Source organism: Sycon ciliatum, chromosome 6, assembly GCF_964019385.1.
Source record: "Sycon ciliatum chromosome 6, ocSycCili1.1, whole genome shotgun sequence".
NCBI lineage: Eukaryota > Metazoa > Porifera > Calcarea > Leucosolenida > Sycettidae > Sycon > Sycon ciliatum.
Genome location: NC_088648.1, coordinates 537,762 through 560,538, shown reverse-complemented (window position 1 = coordinate 560,538; position 22,777 = coordinate 537,762). Strand labels below are relative to the sequence as shown.

The following is a 22,777-nucleotide window of genomic DNA, read 5'->3' as shown; positions in this document are numbered from 1 at the left end:
ATGTTCGGTGGCTTGTTTGGAGGCAGCAGCAAGCGAGACAGACAAAACCAGCAAACAGGAATGATGCAGCAACAGCAAATGCAGCCGATGCTGGGTCAGCAGCCAATGATGGGGCAACAACCAATGATGGGGCAACAGCCAATGATGGGTCAACAGCCAATGATGGGTCAACAGCAAATGATGGGGCAACAGCCAATGATGGGGCAACAGCCAATGATGGGGCAACAGCCAATGATGGGGCAACAGCAAATGATGGGGCAACAGCAAATGATGGGGCAACAGCAAATGATGGGTCAACAGCCAATGATGGGTCAACAGCCAATGATGGGTCAACAGCCAATGATGGGTCAACAGCCAATGATGGGTCAACAGCCAATGATGGGTCAGCCCGGCCCAGGTTACGCCAAGGACCAGGGCATGGCCCCGGGAGCCTACCCCCAGGGCCAGGCTATGGCCCCGGGAACTTATCCTCCGGCTCCGGGTGCAGGTGTTGGTCAGTTTCCGCCTTCGTACAATGATGCAGCTGGTGCTCCTCAAACGCACAAGATGTGAGAAGCTGCTTGTTACAGTTCGCAGCAGTGTGCCCAGCCGAACTCCACAATGCACGAATCGTGGTGTGATGAGTTTCAAGCTGTGTCTATGGCCACAGCACCAGCAACAGTGGTAACCGCAGAGGAGACAGCCGAGGGGACACGGGTAAACACTGCTGTTCTACCTTGGCTATATATCTAGGTAAGGCAGAGTGGTTTGGTGGTTGCTTCTGCTTCGTTTATGTCTTGTTCCTAGAGACTCGTATTTTAAAGCAAAATGTTCATAATTCTCCAATGGTACTACGCACACACACACTTACACACACAAGCCAGCGGCAGTGCTCTGACTCAGGCGTACCAGTCACAATCAATCTGTCACTGTCTTGCCTGCCCTGCCCCGGAACTAGCATCTAGAATGGAGCCACATCATGTGCTGTTGTAGCTTGTAGTGGACCCATGCTAGCTGCTGCTGCTGGGCGTAATGGTTATGTAAAACTACTAGCATGCGTGATGAATCAAGTATGGGTGGTCTGATATGCTGCTGTTGCTGCCGCGCATATACCTCTTTTGCAAATTTGCTTACGGTTTACCACATAATAATTATTATCGGCATTGTGTAGGATGTTGAGACCTCCACACAAACACCACACTAATGCTAACAGATCATGTATAAACTATGAAGCACCCGGAAACCACCCACGTCCATGCTATTTAGACATTAATTTCTTAGTGCCACTCCTTTTCCTACCGTATAATTTGCAAATAGTTTTTTCTGTAGTCTGTACTATTCCATTTTCTCTGTGCTCGCCATTGTACCGGCTGGCAACCACGCGCTTCTCCTCGTTGTCTCCTTTCTTCTCGTATCTCTCTCTACCTCTGTCTGTCTGTCTGTCTGTCCGTATGTCTGTGTCTGTGTCTCTCTCTCTCTCTGTCCGTCTGTGTGTGTGTGTCTCTCTCTCTCTCTCCTCCTTTTTCCTCTTTCAATACCTTATTGTTGACCGCTGTTGCAGATATTTGTCACCACTCTGTGCATCTCGGCAAACCTCTTTTATTTATCTATTCCCCAGTATAGTCTCCAGTATTTATTTTCGTGTATCTTGAGCCATTTCACATCAAGCGAGCTAGTATCAGTCCTCAGCTTCAGAAAGTGTGGAGTCAGCCTTGGGTGTGTGTGCATGTGTATGTGTGTATGTGGTGTGTGTGTCTGTCTCTCTCGCAGATACTCTCTAAACTGTGTGGATTTTGTAGCGAATTTTAGATTGCCTGTGTCCACATGTGCATGTGTGGATACACCTAATTTTTTCGCTATGCAACCCCCCCCCCCATTTTCGTTGCCATGTTACAATTCTAACGCCGGGACCTCTGGTCGGTCGTGTTGCTCCCTGGACATCAGCATGTCGTCCTTACTTCCCAGGTGTCTTGTGTTGTGTTTGTCTCCACTTGGCTCTCCGCAGGGCTGTGTTAACTTTCTAGTAAAAATAAAATAAACTGATGTGTGTTGGGTATATGCGTGTGTGCGTGCATTCATGTCCTGATGACGTATGTGTCTTCACCCATCGTCTTCTTGATGGTAAGTTTTCATTTGCATCAGTCTGTCGTGGGAAATGATGCACACAGGTCACGTCCCAAGCCACTGCACTCATCATAACAATTTACAGCATACCATATCTCAGCTGCTTCCCACACTGACATGCTCGTACAGTACTACCTTCCCAGAGATTGTGTATACATAATATGAAGATATTTTCTAAACACGTTGACAATAATTGTGTGCTACTGCAACTACTGCAGTCTGGTTATTATTATATCTGTGAAATGAATGTGCTCCACAAGTCTTCAAGATATCACTCGGCGTGTAGCATAGTTTGTCGGTTGTTATTGCGTATCTGGAGATAATCTGGGTGTGTGTTCAACCCCTGGCTACCTGTGTGGGGAGAACAAGATACTGTAGAATCAAGAGTACTCTTGGTAGAATGCTCTGGAGGATAATATATTGACATGATAATTATCATTGTTTTTTTTAAGCAATAATTATGGTGCTGAGGCATGGTGTACATGAATGTGTGTGTGTGTGTGTGTGTGTGTGTTTGTTTATACTTGAAAACCAAACACCCAATTCGTAAAAAGAACGAAAGAAGGAGGCATGTGTGTGGGCGGGGGGGGGGGGGGGGGGAGAGTTGGTTGCAACTGAATCCATGATGACCGTGAGAAGTATGCGATATCCTAACACAATCACAGTGTCACTGACTGTTATACGTGCGAATACACCACTCTGTTGCCTAGACTCAGAGATATGGCGTGTGTGTGTGTGTGTGTGTGTGTGTGTGTGTGTGTGTGTGTGTGTGTGTGTGTGTGTGTGTGTGCAGCAGTGTACTGTATGTCACATAAGCTATCCGTGTCCAGGCAATGAGGTTTATCCGTGTCCAGGCTATGAGGTTTGCATGGACAGACATTACTAGAAACAGGATAATGTAGAGAAGAGAACATGCAGTCGTGACTGTCGAAGAAATCGTAACATTGTGACTTGTGCCGGCAGGAGTATCTCTCAATACTCATCGCCCCTCCTTTTAGACTTGAGCTAACATCGTCTGTAGCGTTTTTCTGACCTGGGAGATCTCTTGGTTTTGCTGCAAGACCACACAGCCATATGCACGCATACATATATGTACGTGTGTGCATGTACACACACAAACACACACACACACATGCACACACATACACGAATGCCCAGCTCACACACACACACACACACACACACACACACACACACACATACATACACATATGCCCAGCTCACACACACACGCGCGCGCACGCACACACATACACATGCACACAAAAGCCATGCACAGACACATACACGCATGCACATAGACATACATGAAAAGTACTCTATGTCAACACAGGGAAATGCACCCGCGTTTCTGGCGAATATAAGATGCTGTGGGTTATCCTTTGGGGACACGCACTCTGCAGGCTGCGGTCACTGTGGACATTTTTTAGCCATTCAGCCGACGACACGTGGACTATTTCAGTCTTTTCCAAGGTAACGGCTGAATTCGGCTCCTTTTCCGTCGAGCGTCTTTCAGCCCAAAAAGTCCAGCTGAATGCTGCCAGATGCATTCAGCTGCAACATCTTGATGCTTTTCATTGAGTTTCGATCGATCGTCCGTTTTTTTTCTTCAGCTGGCCTATCTTTCACCAGTGATGCTTTCAAGTCATTCAAAAAAACTTAATGAGATTGTTCTCTCCACCAGCACCAGCACCAGCACCACCGCCACCAGCACCAGCACCAGCAGCAGCTGTCGCGATATGTGCGAATGCCGGACTGTCAATATTTGAATACATGTTACGAGTGCAATTTGAATTTACGGTATTTACAATTTGTCTTTACGTCGCACTCTTGCCTAAGGTATATCCCAGGAGCGATAGGGTCCAGGTCCGCTGCCCATAGCTAAGTTATAGCAAGAGTAGATAAACAAGAGTGTGCAACTCCGGATCTCTCCTGCACAATCTGCAGATACCCCCGCCCACGGCGGAATTTTTTGTTGACGTCACCTTTTTTCAGAAGAACGCGCATTTTGCCGCAGAGCAGTGTGAGAGCACGTGCTGGGCACCGACCTTGTAGTGTAAAGCCGGCCAAGAGCACGAGGGAAAACTATCCGAAAGACTCGCAGCGCGTGCGTCATTGAAAAGATTACGTCAACAAAAAATTCCGCCGTGGGCCTACCCATCCGCGAGTTGCACACTCTTGTTTATCTACTCTTGGTTATAGGTATAGTAATTAATTACTAATTATTTGTAGTAAGGTAGCTTTACACATGACTAGCTTCGCTCTATATTCTTGTTCTGAAATGAATTTCATGTCTGCAATTATTTGATCTCTTCGATCGAACGGACGATTTATTTGAACTGCATTTTCATGATTTATTTATTTCCCTTTTTTTGCATGCACGCACTGGCCGCGCTCCAGTGCAGCCGCCATCTTAGCGTCGATACGCAATCGCTACGATGCACTTCCCAAACTGGCTGGCTTTTGCACGTAGCACAATCTATTTTTGGTTTCTCATTTTTGCACACAGTAAGCTGGCACGGCATGCATACGCTGCCGTGCGAGCGAATCCTTTTTCGGAGCGCTCTCTTGTAGTGCTTCGTGTCCTTCTCTCGGTAGTTTCGTTTCCAAACAATATTCTTCATGTGATGAAACAAGAGTAACAATGAACCAGGTCTCTCTCCTTTCGTGAAGTTGTCGCGGCAGCTGTTGGCCAGCTGTCCGCGACAGAGTGTGCATGCTTTGTACTAAGTGAAAGTGAAGTTTTACCACATAAAATTGGTGCCAAAAGGCGATCCTGTCATCATGACACCTGCTTTGGCGTCAGTTAAGGCCCTCGGTAGGGCGCTTGCAGTGCACACCGGTGCGTTCGAGGAGGAAACATGCCAGTGCGACGGTTGGCTGGCAAGTGCCCATGCAAGTAATCACGATGGTGATGGCAGCGACAGTGAGTCGTACGCTACAGCATCAGAGTCAATATGCCGTAAGCTGAGAGCATTCCTCACTGAATACAAAGAGTATGTGGATGAATAACGTAGCCTCGTTGAATGGTATGGTGTGTCCACCTCTACCAATGGACTCTGTAGCTGGAGGCAAGACCTGTTGTGAAGCTGACAATTGTTCTCTCAAGACTTGAAATGTCAAAAATCGATAATTGCCGTCAACCCAGAAAAGCCTGAACGGTCATTGCAGAAGAGCAAGGCTCCTGAGGGTGTTAGTTGGATCATTTGCCTTTCAAGGATAAATCGTGAAGTGGCTGGCATTGACAGCAATGCTGTTAATGGAAACGTCATCGAGTTTCCGGCAAAACTAGAAGACATAGCAGTCATTGAAAGACTAAATGACGGCCTTCACATCAACGTTTTTGGATATGAAGAGACAGTCCTATATACTTTAAGAATTTCTCGTCAACCGCAGAATGCCATCAATGTGTTGCTGTTTCAAGACGAACGCAACAACGCTGATGCCCAGCATTGGGTGTGGATAAAGTCCTTCAGTCGCCTTGTTGCAACAGGAGCACGACGAGCATACTGTCACGACGTTGACATGATGCTCAACGTCATGAAATTATTTGCACTGTAGTTTCTCTAGTCTTCAGAGTACGCGTACTATCCAATGTACACGTCATAGTTTGTGTTCTCATTCCCAGTTTGTTTCCGCGTTCCCACACCGAAGCTGGGCCGCGAGTTTATTGTTTCTGCTGACTGATGCGGTTTTCTCGTCATCCGATTTATGCTATGTGTACTTCCGTACGCATAGATTATTCCAGACGTACACACCCGCCTCTAAGCTACGTCCTCCATGTTTTTCCTGGTCCTTTTTGTCTCTGCGCAAGCGCCTTGCGCATTAGTCGTCTTCTTTCTCAGTTCACAACAAGAACAAGAATTTACCCCTTGTGCATTGTCAGATAAATTCAGTCTAATCAAGCTCTCCCAACTTGCCCAAGAATAAGAATATTGAACTGTCTGATGTGTGCACACATACTTCATTTGCTTCAGACGCCTCTCAACTCATGTCACCGAGAAGGCATTGGAGTACTGCAGAGAACATCCCGAAGCGACGGTGGAGATGCCACAGGCTGGTGATACAGTTATGCTCAGGAATATGAGCAAGCGACTTCAAGCTCCATTTGGAAGTAGAACACGTCTTTATCAGGGTGAACACTGTCGTCTGGTTTCCTGGACATGTGTGAAATTATCGACCACAACTAAAAACTACGCGGTCTTCAGACCCCTGTTGTGGCACGATTTCCTGGCCTTTTCGTGGAGACAACTAGAAGACTGTATTTACTTATTGGTTTCAACCATACTCTCAACTCAACCAGAAAACAAACAACAACAACGATCGCCAAATCGCTGTCATCAGCAAAACGTGCTCGCGTGCGTGCATTGGCTTACGTGTACGTGTAGTACGGTGTACATCAGTGTGCGTGCATGCATATCGAAGTGTACGAGTAGAAAAGAAGAATGATCATGCGCATGATGCATCGATGAGTCATACCACCACGTAACCATGGATATAAATAATGGCGACGCGATGGCGACAGAAAAGGTCCGCGTACAAAAGCGCAGGTGCAACAAGGAAAAATCAGAGTGCAGAACAAACAGAAATTCAAATCGAAAGGAGATAAATATTGTGGAGATGAAGCAAATCAGTTTGGTCTGTCAGAGGGTGCTTGCGCCCAGAGACAGGGTGACAGCAAACCCTGTCAGAGAGAGTCAGTGTACAGAATAGGAATACATAGAACGCAGCACGCTGTGGAGTTGCTGTGGAGAGCGAGAATGCAAGCAACAACGTAAGTATTATCTATGCAACTGATTATATCGGCGTATCCGACAAACACGCACAACAAACACTGTATTGTAACAACACACTCGTAAATGATGTTATCACAACAACATTCATTCTATTTCAGCGCAGTGTCCTGTCCAATCACACTCAAAATCACACTCGTAAATCTCGCACACTCCCTCCTTGACAACATGACAACTGACACTCATAAATCTCGCACACTCCCTCCTTGACTATTCAATAGTCAACTACATTACAACACTCGAATAGAAAGATGCGACTGCTGGTGCACTGCCATATTCACAACCTGTTGGCACTGATAAGCTGTTGTCGCTCCTGCTGCGCTCGCTGAGCTGCAGCCCGACGTGGGCGTGTCTGCCGGTTGTCCGGAACTGGGCTGGCATCTGCTGCGTCCTCGACAGGCGTGTCGTCCGCTGCATCAGGCATCTGCTGCGTCGACTTTTCAGGTGTCGCTGCGGTTGGTGATACGACAAGCTGTTCAACCGGATAGAGGCGTTGAATCGGCCGGTTTAGCGTTGTCGGTCGGCCGCTCTTCGTTGTTGTGCGCACCACAGCTCCTCGGACACGACCATCCTCGCTTGGACGCAAGCTGTCTACGACTCCCAGCTTCCACAGGCCGCGTTGAACCCCGTCTTGGTGAATCACCACAATGTCACCCACGGCGATAGTATCAACATCGGTGTGACGTCCGATACGGTGGCTGTTCCGGAGCTCCAGCAGGTACTCATTCTTCCACCGAGACCAGAAGTGACGCAGGAGTTCTTGCAGATAGGCATATCTGCGGCTTACAGGCACTTCGTCAGGATCGTCGGCGACCATGTCAGGTAGTGACAGAACTCTTCGGCCACATAGCAGGTGAGATGGCGTCAGCGGCTCTCGTACATCCTCCGTCGAAACGTGCGTCAACGGGCGCGAGTTTAGAATTGCCTCGACATCTGCGAGTAATGTCAATAGCTCGTCAGCTGTAATCTGCGCCGACCGCAGGACCTTCTTGACGCATCGCTTGACACTCTTGATGAGTCGCTCAAAGAAGCCACCCCACCAAGGTGCCTTCTCCAGATTGAACGTCCAACGGATGTTCTTGGCTTGCAAGTAGCTCTTCGTCTCCGGTTCCACATGGAGGTCTCGCAAGAGACGTGCGGCTGCCTTGAAGGTCTTGCCGTTGTCGGACTTCACAACTGCCGGCACTCCTCGCCGCGCTACAAATCTCCGGAAGCTCCGGAGAAAGGTGGTTGTACTAAGATCGCTGACGAGATCCAAATGCACTGCTCGGGTGACTGCGCACGTATACAGTACCAGGTATGCCTTCTCCACATCTTGCGCTGTCCGCACATGAAACGGACCGGCGAAATCAACGCCTGTGTGCTGAAACGCGTAGCCGACCTGCGTGCGAAATTCACTCAGCGGAGGTGGCGGTGGTCCCGCGTACGGCTTGCCCTCCAGCATCTTGCAGAGTCTGCATCGGTGCAGCAACATACGCACGTACTGACGACCACGACATATCCAGAACTGAGCTCGTAGCTCCGTCAGCGTCTCTGGTACACCATTGTGCAGCACTCGCTCGTGGCAGTCAGCGACGATCAACTCGGTGACGTGGTGCCCGGGTATCAGCAGTACTGGGTGTTTCTGGCCTGCTGACAGATCCGCTGCCTGCAATCTTCCACCACACCTTAGCAGACCTGACTCATCTGCGAAGATGCCAAGCTGCTTCTTGGCCTTGGCGATGCGGTTGGTTGCGTCTGGTGCTGACTGCTGCACGTCAGCAATCCATAGCCGTTGCGCTTCATCTAGCAGTACCGTCTCTGCGGCTGCTTCGTCTCGTCGGCCTTGCACGAGCTTCACGAACTTCAACACGTACGCTGTAACTCGCCGCAACTTCTGATAGGAGCTGTACTGTGTGCAGTCCATAATGGCGCTGATGCTGCTGCTCCGTAAACACTGCTACGTAGGTATGTGAACTTATCCGTGTCTGTCAAGCCGCTATTGGAGTGGATCAGCGACTTGAACACATCAAAGAAATGCTGCCACTCCATTGCGTTGCCACCAAACTTGCCGAGCTCTAGTTTCGGCAGCTTCACTCTGGCAGAGCTGCCACTGGCCGACACTGACGACAGCGTACTCAACTGTGAGTTGGACGCTGACGACGCCACAACACTCTCTTCTGTAAGGGCAGCAAGCTTCTCAGTACTAGTAGTAGTATTATCACTCGCGGCATCCTCAGTGATCGGGTTGACTGCTTTTCCCGAGTCTGCAGTACTCTCTGAGCTCTCTCCCAGTGTGCTCAGTGTACTGGCGCGTCGGTCATCACGGGTACGTGCTTTTTCCTCTGCTGGGAAATCCAATATATGGTCCAGTGTGCTGCAGAACGTCTGCAGCTTCAGTGTCCAGTCATCCGCCTCCATGACTTCCTCCTCAACGTCTCCATCACTGACGTCACACACTAAATCCAAGACCTCTGCGTCCAGAGCGGCCAGCAGCTCCCTCTTGCACGCCAGCAAATTGCGTGCATGACGCACAGACGCACGGACATCGTCGGCCAACACATTCAGATATCGAGCTTCGTCCACAACGTGCTGGAACTCGCCCATGCATCTCGTGCACGATCCCCGATGGCCCCCACGCACCCTGCGCTTCTTGCGCAAAACAAGCTGATCCTGCGTCTTTGCCGACGCTTCTACTGCTGGTTGTCTTGTCCCAGAGCTAGTGGTCTCACTCGTCTCTCTGGACTCCTCCTTCTCCATGACTGACCAAATTTCTCGATTTTAAAACACTAATCGACTCTCGATCTCAAGCTCCACGATCCGGCTCGAAGGACCATGTGAAATTATCGACCACAACTAAAAACTACGCGGTCTTCAGACCCCTGTTGTGGCACGATTTCCTGGCCTTTTCGTGGAGACAACTAGAAGACTGTATTTACTTATTGGTTTCAACCATACTCTCAACTCAACCAGAAAACAAACAACAACAACGATCGCCAAATCGCTGTCATCAGCAAAACGTGCTCGCGTGCGTGCATTGGCTTACGTGTACGTGTAGTACGGTGTACATCAGTGTGCGTGCATGCATATCGAAGTGTACGAGTAGAAAAGAAGAATGATCATGCGCATGATGCATCGATGAGTCATACCACCACGTAACCATGGATATAAATAATGGCGACGCGATGGCGACAGCAAAGGTCCGCGTACAAAAGCGCAGGTGCAACAAGGAAAAATCAGAGTGCAGAACAAACAGAAATTCAAATCGAAAGGAGATAAATATTGTGGAGATGAAGCAAATTGTTGTACATGTGGCTGCGCTTGTGTCTCTTCGTTGTACATGCGGTTGCACGTGTAGCTCTTTGTCGTACATGTGGCTGCTTTTGTGTCTCTTTGTTGTACATGCTGCTGAGTCGTGGTACATGCTGCTGCGCTGTTTTTGACTCCTGCGTACATGCGGCTGCACCGTCTTCTGTCCCCGTTGGTACACACTTGCTCGTCTTGTCCCCGTTGTACGCCTTCAATCTAATATATTCTGCTGTCTAGTCTTGTCTCAGTGTCAGTTGTCCGTCGTTCGTTGTCAGTGTTAGTTGTCTGATAACCATGAGTTCTCCATCGCCTACTGAAGCGAAGTAGAAGAAAAAGCTCTCTAACAATTTGCACTAGTCCTTTGTTGTGTGGCGTGGCGAGGAGCGTGGAGGCAGTTCGTTCACGGTTCTCAAACCCGTGACGACATTTGGCGCCCAACAAATCGTGTCCACGACCCTGAGTTCGTCTCCATATCAGCTGTGTTTTCGTCTCCTCTTCGTGTTCTCGCCATGGCCCAGCTACTTGAGTCTCACGAACGTCCAAGCCTCTCATGAGAGCGCCTACTCAGGTGAGAATGCCTTTGTAATTGTCTACTCTGCGTAATGTGTTGCCGTAACTAGTATTCGATTTCGAATTTTTTCAAATTGTTTTGCGTTGGGTGACTCTGGTCCCGGCAGGAGGTCCGTGGAACCTTGTTCTCTTGTGCTCGAGTGTGTAGTGTAGTCTAGCTGCTCGTTGTAAGTTCGCCCCGTTGTGTTCGTTGTTCCTGTGTCGCTCTGACTAGTAGATCGACTACCCTGTACTGTACGGTTGTGTGTATGAAAATTTCAAACTTCTGTTCGTGTGCTACGCGTTCGAATCTGGAACTTGTTTTTGCTTGCTCGTCGTGAATTCAGCATGGGTAGCTTTGATCTCGTCTTGTGTTGTGCACTTGTGCTTGTCACGGAGACCGAGTTGCCGCCGGACTGCTCCGATATTGTGACTGTGTCACGTGATTTGTTTGGATGTCCACCGGAACGTTCTCGAGGTGCTGCCTCGTTTGTAGTCGATCCATATTGTTTTGTTTCGTGTTTCTACCGTTTCACTAGTACTAGAAGTAGTAGTAGTAGTAGTTTCTCCATGTTCCGTGCAGAGCGTTGTCAGGCTCGGTCATGCACCATGTGCACTGTGCACCCAGTCGGAAAGCTGGTGGCTTCCGGTTTGGTGGGAGGTGTGAACTTCATGTAGGATTCTCGTTTCGGATCCAGGTTGAATTTTTTTGTGAGCGTATGGTTTTGTAATAATTGTGTTTCGGCATGTGGGTCTCTCTAGTTCGTTTGGGTGGGCGTCTGATCATGGTGAGCCACGGTCTGCCTGGTGGTCTGCAGGGATCCTGTGTTTTGTTGTATCGGTTTGCCTTGCGGGTGTTATGGTTTCCGCGTGTTGCTGGTTGGCCCTTGCGCGCCCCAGTCGGTCCCTGACAGTTTTTTTTCTTCGGTTTTATGGTTTTGCGAAGCGGATGTAGTTCCGTGTTTTTCAGGTTCAATCCCTGTGGTTTTTTCAGGTTCAATCCCTGTGGTTTTTTTCAGGTTCAATCCCTGTGGTTTTTTCAGGTTAGAGACCTGTGGGTTTTCAGGGTAGCGCCCTGTGGTTTTTCTTCATTATCTTTTGCGTATTGGTAATCGATTTGTTTGTGTGTCCTAAATGGTGTCCTCACTGATTAATTGCTCCTGTTTCAGTCGACGTGTTCTTCCTGGCTGTTCTTCCCTTCCTTCGTGTGCTTTTCTGATTTTGGCGATGGCTGAGATGTTTGCGTCAGTCCGTGTTTCTTTCTGTGTGTGTCTTTCTGTCTCTGTGAGCTTTCGTAGCCCCATCGGCTGCGTGATGGTTTGCTGCGTGATGGTTTTCCGGACAACTCCTGTGCTTCCAGATGCCTGGTCACCCGGTTCAGCTGCCGCGGTCTTCGCAGTGCCATCGGTTTGCCTTGGCTTCGTACCAGGGCAACGTGGTTACTTCCTGGCGGCCCACGCCTGAAAGTATGGCGGTTCCCTCTATGGGTGGGCCCGGTCTGTTTTCTTTTCACACATTTGTGCCTTGGCTTTTCCCCGTTGTCCGGAGTTACGTCTCTTACTGTTTTGGCTCTGCATGTTTTGTTTCTATTCTCCTGTGTATGTTGTTCACATTTGATTTCTTTTTCTTCTGTCTTTCTTCTTATTTTGTTTTGATTGCTTCCATCCACAGGAGTGGATGTTTTTTTTTGATGGGGGATAGTGTTGTACATGTGGCTGCGCTTGTGTCTCTTCGTTGTACATGCGGTTGCACGTGTAGCTCTTTGTCGTACATGTGGCTGCTTTTGTGTCTCTTTGTTGTACATGCTGCTGAGTCGTGGTACATGCTGCTGCGCTGTTTTTGACTCCTGCGTACATGCGGCTGCACCGTCTTCTGTCCCCGTTGGTACACACTTGCTCGTCTTGTCCCCGTTGTACGCCTTCAATCTAATATATTCTGCTGTCTAGTCTTGTCTCAGTGTCAGTTGTCCGTCGTTCGTTGTCAGTGTTAGTTGTCTGATAACCATGAGTTCTCCATCGCCTACTGAAGCGAAGTAGAAGAAAAAGCTCTCTAACAATTTGCACTAGTCCTTTGTTGTGTGGCGTGGCGAGGAGCGTGGAGGCAGTTCGTTCACGGTTATCAAACCCGTGACGACAAAATCAGTTTGGTCTGTCAGAGGGTGCTTGCGCCCAGAGACAGGGTGACAGCAAACCCTGTCAGAGAGAGTCAGTGTACAGAATAGGAATACATAGAACGCAGCACGCTGTGGAGTTGCTGTGGAGAGCGAGAATGCAAGCAACAACGTAAGTATTATCTATGCAACTGATTATATCGGCGTATCCGACAAACACGCACAACAAACACTGTATTGTAACAACACACTCGTAAATGATGTTATCACAACAACACTCATTCTATTTCAGCGCAGTGTCCTGTCCAATCACACTCAAAATCACACTCGTAAATCTCGCACACTCCCTCCTTGACAACATGACAACTGACACTCATAAATCTCGCACAACATGTTTCTTGGACTTGATTGTTCTACTTTCTTCTGTTGTCCGGTGTTGTCTCTGTCCCTGTTCCTATTTCTCTCAAATTGCCTTTTTCATGTGGATGAGGAAAAGAATGTGTCTATCACACACATGTTGTACATGTGGCTGCGCGTGTGTCTCTTCGTTGTACATGCGGTTGCACGTGTAGCTCTTTGTCGTACATGTGGCTGCTTTTGTGTCTCTTTGTTCTACATGCTGCTGAGTCGTGGTACATGCTGCTGCTGCGCTGTTTTTGACTCCTGCGTACATGCGGCTGCACCGTCTTCTGTCCCCGTTGGTACACACTTGCTCGTCCTGTCCCCGTTGTACGCCTTCACTATGATATATTCTGTTGTCTCGTCTTGTCTCAGTGTCAGTCGTCCGTCGTTCGTTGCCAGAGTTAGTTCTTCATTATGAGTTCTCCAGTCGCCTTGTGAAATCAAGTTAAAGAAAACGCTCTCTAACAATTAGTACTGGTCCTCTGTTGTGTGGCGTGGCGAGGAGCGTAGAGGCAGTTCGTTCCCGGTTCCAAACCCGTGACGACACACATAAGTAGTAGTGCATCAATGTCAAGAAGTATATGAGCTATGTGAATATGGCTCTGCACTATTTCAACCCTGAAGAACTTGACGAAGACGGGTCAAATGACCCAGCAGCCATTGCGGCGTACATGCGCATAATGAATGATAAGTGTGGAGAAGGCCCAAGTGGCATCTCGGCCAAACTGACTACCATGACCCACTTCCAGGCAAGGCTTCAGTGAAGAACTTGACGAAGACGGGTCAAATGACCCAGCAGCCATTGAGGTGTACGTGCGCATAATGGAGGATGAGCGTGGAGAAGGCCCAAGTGGCATCTCGGCCAAACTGACTGCCATGACCCACTTCCAAGTAAGGCTTCAGTGACGGGTTTGTTGCCACATCAGACGTCACTGCAGACCACCGTTTTACATTGCATGAGTAAAGTACCACAAATGTCGATTCCGCTTGTCTTATTGATTGCGGTCATCAATATAGTGTTTTCTATTTTATTTTATTTTACAAAGACCACTTTTAAGCACTTAGGCCACAATCACACCCTAGCTGCATCTCATGTTTGGCATTTAAAAATGCCAAACATCAGATGCAGCTAGGGTGTGATTGTGGCCTAAGCAAAGAAGGTGCTGAAACAAATTCATGTTCAAGTAAAAGATTTGTTCATATTTCGGCAAAGACATTAGTCACGAGAATGTGCATGCTTCATATGCACATGCCGTAGTGTCTTGCATTAAAGCCTATCTCGAATAGACGCCTGTTTTGAATACAAGCCTGATTTTCAAGATACACTGTCGGCACATAAGCCTGGTTTCAGTGTTGACACGCATAGAAATACCTGGTGTGAATAGAAGCCTGATGTGAATAGAAGCCTAGCCCTTACATCGGCTTCTACAGGAATAAGCCAGGCTTTAATGCGCGACATACCGGTATGCACATCCACACGTTGTAAATACTGCTTACCGAGTCCATCAGCATCTTCTTCTGTAGCAATGCCATTTCCTTGCGTAGGTCAGCCTGCATTGCAACTTGCTGCTGTTGATGGCAAGTGTCTAGTTTCTCCGTGCTCTGTCACACACACACACACACACACACACACACACACACACACACACACACACACACACACACACACACACACACACACACACACACACACACACACACACACACACACACACACACACACACACACACACACACACACACATGCACGCACGCACGCACGCGCGTGCACACACACACACACACACACATGCACGCACACACACACACACACACACACACACACATACACACGTACACACAAGCGTGTGCGTGCACACACACCCAGACACATACACGTGCGCACGCACCGACGCACGCACACACACGCACACGCACACTTACACACACACACACAGACATACACACACACACACAGCAACAACCACAGACAAGAATGTGGGCAGTTTTAGCAAGAACACTAAGGCTGTGTCTACATGAGAAATTTCAACCCGGGTCGAGTTCAGCCCGGGTTGAAAGTCTGTACCAGGGGCGTGCTTGGCGAGGGGCACAGGGGGCAAGTGCACCCCCCAAAATATTTCGACCGGGGTTTTGAAAAGTCACGAATGTATTGCGGAAATCCCGACCTCGCGGGAGCACGTTCTGCACCTGTGTCTTGTACATTGTACTAGTAAGTATTAGTTGTAGTGTAGCAGGGGGCCTGGTGCGCGGCCTACATGCAGCCAGGCAGTTCCGTACGTACAGCCTGTCAAGTGTCATATCAGATTGCACGACATCGCGAAAGGATGCGACCACAGTGGCACACGAACGTCAGCGCTTGAAAGGAAAGAGAACGGAAGGGAAGGCACAGTGCTGTCGACGGATTGGTTTTTAAACATTTGTAAAGTTTTCATCCTTTTTAATATTTTGAAAAAATCGATATGATGCTGTACTGTGTTCATTCTTGATGACATACAATCTTTGTAACAGTAATAATGGCGTCACATGTACAAATATATGATGTTGTCATCGGTACAACCTTTTGAAAATTGCTGTTGTCTGGAAGTGGTGCACCCACCTGGAAGGGGAGCCGAGCACGCCCCTGTGTACGATAGACAAAATAGGTGAGCGTTTACATGAGGACAGTTGACCCGGGTCAAATACTGATATGCCGCCAAAAGTCCACTTCTAGAGTCCTGTATGGTCACGTGAATCCGTTCGCCCGAAATTTGCATACGCAGTGCTGTTCAAACCTGGCCCGAGATACGCACAGAAGTACGTTAGTACGAAATTTCAACCCGGGTCAAGCGCAATGCGTCATATAAACGCGCCATTCATTTTGTGTCCATGGCGGGTTGAAATCTCACCCGGGTGGAACTCAACCCGGGTTGAAACGCCTCATGTAAACACAGCCTAAGCCCTCTCTCCACCAACATGTTGTCAGGGACTAGCAACACAACACTGACAGTAAATATGCAGCAACTATCACAGGCCGGACATCATTTCAATCTCGTGATAGGACTAACTGCCGAAACGGACTATGCCTTTCCCAACACTCATCCAATCAATCCTTCACAACCATGGATTTTAGAGAGATATGTCACCCACAGGACCACTGCATCACCTATGTCAATAGGATTTAGGCTGCAACACGCCAGCTTTCTAACAGTATTCTTGCTAGAGGTAGTGTTGGAGTTTGGGGTAGATGGGTTTGAAGGGCAAACAGTCAGAATGTGTGTGCTGCCTGTCCTATTCTGTATCTACTCACGCTTTCACACTTTCACCCACTCCCGGCCCCTGCCTGTCACCATCTATAGACGGTACGTGACCTCGCACTACCCCGCACTACACACAAATTGTGACACAATACCACGCTCTACTGTGCATGGTCCCCCCACCCCGACTCCACTTTCGCTACACTCGCATGTCTGTAAAATAAACCACTTCCTTATTGTCAGTACTTGACACAACACTACCTTTGTAAACTGCTCAGCCAGCTGCTTGATGGACATCAGTTTCTGTTGCTGTGTGACACGTTGTTGCTGGAATAGTTTCTGCTGTTGCCGTAGAAGATTCTGCACAGGTCATGGGACGTGCACACCACAATCAGACACGGCGACCAGTATGCAATTATGCACACACACACACACATACGTACACACGTATGCACATGTACATACACCAACACACACACACCTCAGACCTCAGACATGCCCATCGCGGAAGCGATGATAGCGAACAGCTATGTTAGACATAGCAACTTGTGCTGGGATTACACCATTCAACAGCTTGCAAGGCTGATGAATTGACCGCCACTATTTTTAGCCTGGTATCCACCACACAGCTGTTTGAAGTGACTTTTTCTGGCCAGTGAATCCCTATTTTTCATTTTTCCAATATTTTTCTACACACACACCACACCACATACTCCGGCATACACTGGCTGTTGGTAACCACCCAGGAGAATGAAAGAAAAGTCAGGAAGAGTCCGAGAAAGAGAAAAAAGACGCGTGCGACCATAATCGTCGGGAATTGAACCCGCAACATACACACGCACACACACAGACACACAAACACACACACACATACTAGTACACATACACACATACACACACGCACACACACACACATACACATGGATACATGCGCGCATGCACACACATATGTACAAACATACACACACACACGCACACGCACATGTACAAACATACATGCACGCAAACACCCAAACACACACACACACATACACACACAGAGCTGCCCTTACCTGCAGTTTCTCGTCGCTCTCTTTTGTTTTCTGCATATCACCTTCCCACTGCGTGACAAGTGTGTTCAGCTGTTTGATGTACTGATCTTGAAGTTTACCTCTGTAGCAGTCGCAGCAAGGACAACACCAACCCACCGCCACCAACGACGACAACAACATCAACATCAACAACAACAACAACAACAACAACAACAACAACAACAACAACAACAACAACAACAACAACAACACAAGCAGCAGGAGCAGTAGCAGCAGTGGTAGTGGTAGCAAAGGGGCGGAGACAACGATGACGAAAACGAGGAAAAAAGCGAAGAACAGGAGGTGATGGCCAAGTTGGCTTTCGTAATTTTTTTTAGATTCAGACTAGTTGAAAGGTGGGCAGTTCCAGAGTCATCTTTTAAAATCACCACCACCATCCGTGACGGTCTTAATAAACTGCAATTTCTATAGATAGATTTCCAAAGCTTCACCAATGGGGCTTCATGAAGTAGTATTCAATAATGTTTCAGAGTGCAAAGTTCAATACCAATACAAACAAACAAAGAATACGCAGCTGTGGCTAAAAGAGTAAATGTGTGGCATACTAACTTTATTACCTACCCAGGGGCGTAGCACCCACTACGACTGGTACGACCATGGCCATACCACTTTTCGAAAAGTAGGGAGGTTTAGTCCCACGTAATCCGTGGGTACTTTACGTGTGTGTACCACGTGATACTCAGTGACCCACGTACAGACGTTTTCTGATTCACGACATACCGTGTATGGAGGCTCACCCACGTTCCGCCAGAACGTGGGTGAAAATCAAAATGGAGCGCATTTTGCGAGCTGTGAAGGTGCTCAGCTGAAGAAATTTCCGAAGTACGAAATCAAAATATTCGATGAGCTTCTTAGGCCCGGGTAACTTCGTCTTTGACCAGGTTTGGGCCTTTCGCTTCATGCTTTTGTTTGTTCCGTGTGACAAAACATAACATTGCAGCGTGGATGCCCTTCATCCACTTTACATGTATCACCCACGTACGCGTTTCCGTTACGTGGGAACTAAACCTCCCTAGTGTGGTCCGTCCGGAACGTTCAAAACCGTAATAAAGAAAATCAGGATCCATCGATGTGCATATGCGCATCAGACTTTTATTTGACCTTTTTCGGGACTCGTTCTCGTAGATCTGCCATGCATCTGTCTCTGCGCCAGAAGTGTGCCAGAAGTTCCCAGAACGCAGGATTTTGTGTCTTTTTACAAAAAAAATCCCGCGGGAGGTCCCCCGGACCACCCTCTAACACGGCCTTTGGCCGCACCGACCTTCGGTCGTACCACTTCCACAACCCCTCCTACGCCCCTGCTACCTTGCCTGCAGCATGCCTGTTATAGATTGATCTATTATTAATATTTGTCGTACGATCTACGATCTACGTTCTACTACGTGTGTCGTTCTACGTTCCTTTGATGCATGCAAGACGAAGAGTGACAATGTCTTACCTCATTATGAATCAGTCTTCTTCTGCATTACGTCTGCATGGCTAACGTGTGTCTTACTTTGGTACGAGCTGACGAGGCGTATACTGTCGTGTCATAGTGCCATTAGTGCCACGACAGCACTGACGTGTCTCTGCTGCTTATCTCTCCATGATTGCCTTTTACATGTTCACTTCTAAATTATCCTAGAACAAATCAGATGGTGTTTCCTGCTGTGGCATACGCGAGTTGCATGGAAGGAATCTTGCGTGCGTACGTTATAACAATGCCATGTACGCATACCCCCCCCCCCCCCCACACACACACACAATCTCTCGTTCCAGCCTAACAGTATTTGCTGGAGTTGTTCCAGCACAAAACCTCTCCAAAGTCTGGGTGCATAGAAACTTCAGCTCAGTACGAAAGTAGGTTTCAAACATCACTACCTGCCCTGCATGATAATAGCTGTACTAAAGTAGGTTTCAAGCATCACTACCTGCCCTGCATGATAATAGCAAAATACAAGTGTGACAAGGAGGCTCAGTGGGTAGAGCATCGTTGGCCTCAAGCAAAGGTCTCTGGTTCACATCCTGGTGGTGGCAGTCAATTTATTCTTCAGACTTTTCCCTTTCCATTCCCGCAGCCTATGAGTAACAAGGACCCTTCCTAATATGGACGATGTTCAAACCCTGGAAACCACTCAGCTACCTTTCCTCTTGGTGGATTTTCCAGATCTCCTCAACTTTGCGATTGCTACACTTGATGGAGGCTTGTGAGAATGCTTCCAGGCGCTTGCGCTTCAGGTCCATTGTCTTGGAGATATCCGCTATTGGTGCAGTCGGTTTATGCGCAGAGAGCATCCACACACATGCGCACATACACACACGTGCACACACACATTCATACGCACATGCATGCACACACACACACACACACACACACACACACACGCGTGCGCATCCACACATGCGCGCACGCATCCCCCCCCCCCCCCCCCCACACACACACACGCACACAGTCGAGTGTCTACACTCCTGCATCCATAAGCCCTGCACATACATTGTACCTTCTAAAGTGATTGAAATGCTCGCTGGGACTTCCCGTCCGCAATTCCGTCCTGCGGCAAACGTCTTACACCATGACACATATTTGGCACTGTGAAGAAGGAGAGAGCGATGGTGCCAAGCTTTGAATTTTTTTAAAGAGAACCACCGGTCGGTCTAGATTAATTTGCCTCGAGCCGCAGTGCTTGAACAAAGTCACAACAGGAGTCGAATTTCGGCTCTCGCTGCCTTCAACTAGTCTTCTTCATAGATCTTTCAGGAAGTCTGAGAGAAAGAAGTAATGGCGGGGAAACTTTGAGTACTGTACTCGCGTGATTAGTGCCCCTGGGGCACTATTTTGTCAATGTTCATCACAGAGAGGGCACTATTCAAGAGAGGGCACTGTTTTTTTCAATGCTGGTACATTCACGTCGTCCAGCATAGAAACAAACAAGGCAACGAAAAACAGAGCCTAAAGTTTACTGTAAACTATCACAACTCCAAAGAAACGGCAACAAGATCTGCAATTTTGATCCTGAAACTACCAGTGCAATGGCATGGAGAAGAGAATTACCAAAATAACACCTAACTTGAACATGCATTTGGTTACCAGCGGGGGGTGGGGGTGGCACTATTAAAGATAGGGCTTTGTTTTTGGACAGGCTCTCCGAGACTGGGGCTCTATTCGAGAGAGGGCACTATTCAAGAGAGGGCTCTAGTCGCGCGAGTACCGTATTGCATCCACGAAAGGGAACAGGCTGCATACCAGCAGTGTTAACTAAAGATATGCCACAAAGCAGAAATGTGAGAGCGGCACATGCACTGCATTAACTTACATCCAAATGAGTTCAATACTGACTGCATGTCACCTGAACTTGGCATTCCTGCTGGCGCTGTGGAGCTGCACGTTGCCATGCCGACAAAACACACCACAATGGGGAAGGAAAAGAGACCAAAATAAAGTTTAAAATGTAGCTAAATGTTGTTCCCAGCAATTGTTCGCAACTCCTCTTCGCTTTGAAAATGCCGAATATCACTGTCAAAATATAAGTCCAAAACTTACTGCACTACGGAGGTAAAAAGCGGGACAGCAATTGCCATGTAACGTGAAAATATTAGCCAAGACGAGTCCAAAGGATGGCGAGGGAGGGAGGGAGAGGAGGGGGAGGGATGTTAAATGTGGATTTCGAACACAACCATTGCGAAATAGCAATTCCAGATGTATATCACAAGGCAAACTGTGGACCTTAGAAAATACAACAAAACCCCTCCCACGTGGAGCTGTGATACTGTGACCTATTAGCAAATAAATGATGAAATTGAGGTTAAAAGTACAATCACCAGAGATCACGACAATGTCTTCTGTCAGGATCAAGGGATTGCCGGCATGTGCTAAAGCCGCGGGGGGGGGGGGGGGGGGAGGGCAGAGCTTTGTGGTATTGGAGGAATACAACCCACTGGCAAGGCTACTCTGCGAAGGGATCTGTGAAAGCTGCCGAAGGAGATTGCACGAAACCCATGGGGGGAGGGTCCGTACGTACCATTGTAGATCGTTTAGCTAAAACTGCCCCACCCAACCGCTCACTCAGCTCGATCAAAACCCCATTGTCCGCGAACATTCTTGCACAGCTTACCTGAAATCATCAAACTCAGCGCTCTCCTCATAGGATCGCTTGGTACCTCGGGATGATGAGGTGGCTGCCATGCTGGATGCTGATGCTGCGCTAGCTACTGATGTACTCTTCACACCTACATGTACATAGTCGGGGTAAAGCAGAAAACACACTTCTACATCACGTACTGTAAACCACCCAATATCCGCGTCATTAAATTTTCGCGATTTCTCAGAAGCAGTGAGGTAACGATTGGAACTTTTTGCAGAATATTGTGGCCACACACGCATACACCCACTATTGAAGTTTGATTTCACAGTGGTAAATATTCACGCTGTGCTCTCCTTGCGAAATTAGCAAACATTAATACATCGCAAGCATTACGCAGTTCACAGTACCTGTTGTGTTCACTACTAACACCTCAAAAGTTTCAGGATCGCACAGACGCCACAAGACAAAAGGTCACGTAATTCTTTACGGACTATAATGAATGAACAGTAGAATACATTGAGAAGAAGAGACTGGAAAAATACGAACTACATCGGAAAGAGAACTCTAGAACACTAAAGAAAACAAACCACAGCATCAAGGAAAAGAACAACGCATGAGGGGTAAAGCGCTGGCCAGCCACAACGTGCGTCAAAACTTTGGCATGAGCGTACAGAAGAGCGTACAGCGCTCGGAAAGCGGAAGCTAAATTTGGCGGCAAAGCGACAGCAATAGTACGGCGCGCGGCACATAAGCAGTACGAGGCGAGGCACGTATACGCGTGTGCGGCAAACATTACACACCATGTTCCATATATGCATGAACAGCGCGGGGCGCATACTAACTCATTCAACATCAGTGCGCGGCGCAGGCATCTAGCTAGCTGGCGCAAGCATGATCATAATTGCATGCCATCACGCAATCAGCGCACATAAATCGCGCATCAAATAAATAAGTAATCAAACACAAATCAACACATCAACTAAATAAATCAACGAGCTAGCAAGAACACAATTCAAAAATGCAACGAAGAAATAATTACTATTCTAGTCGGTTATTCGCATGGGACCAAGCGCAATGTCCAAGCTGATGAACTGTGATTGCACAAGGTAAGCCCAAGCTCCTGAGCTAACCGTTCTGGTGAGCAGTC

General features: G+C 48.1%; 1 protein-coding gene across 1 annotated transcript; it reads right to left on the bottom strand.

Moving 5' to 3' along the window:
* Positions 1 to 2,251: 2,251 nt before the first annotated feature.
* LOC135819110 (synaptonemal complex protein 3-like) lies at positions 2,252 to 21,825 on the bottom strand. The gene is made up of 7 exons (XM_065332263.1): positions 21,661 to 21,825; positions 20,863 to 20,927; positions 19,692 to 19,809; positions 17,531 to 17,630; positions 16,740 to 16,838; positions 14,743 to 14,847; positions 2,252 to 3,157 (listed from the first exon to the last, which is right to left on the bottom strand). The coding sequence occupies exons 1-7, from the start codon at positions 21,729 to 21,731 to the stop codon at positions 3,098 to 3,100; spliced, it is 618 nt and encodes a 205-aa protein (XP_065188335.1). The 5' UTR covers positions 21,732 to 21,825; the 3' UTR covers positions 2,252 to 3,097.
* Positions 21,826 to 22,777: the final 952 nt, after the last annotated feature.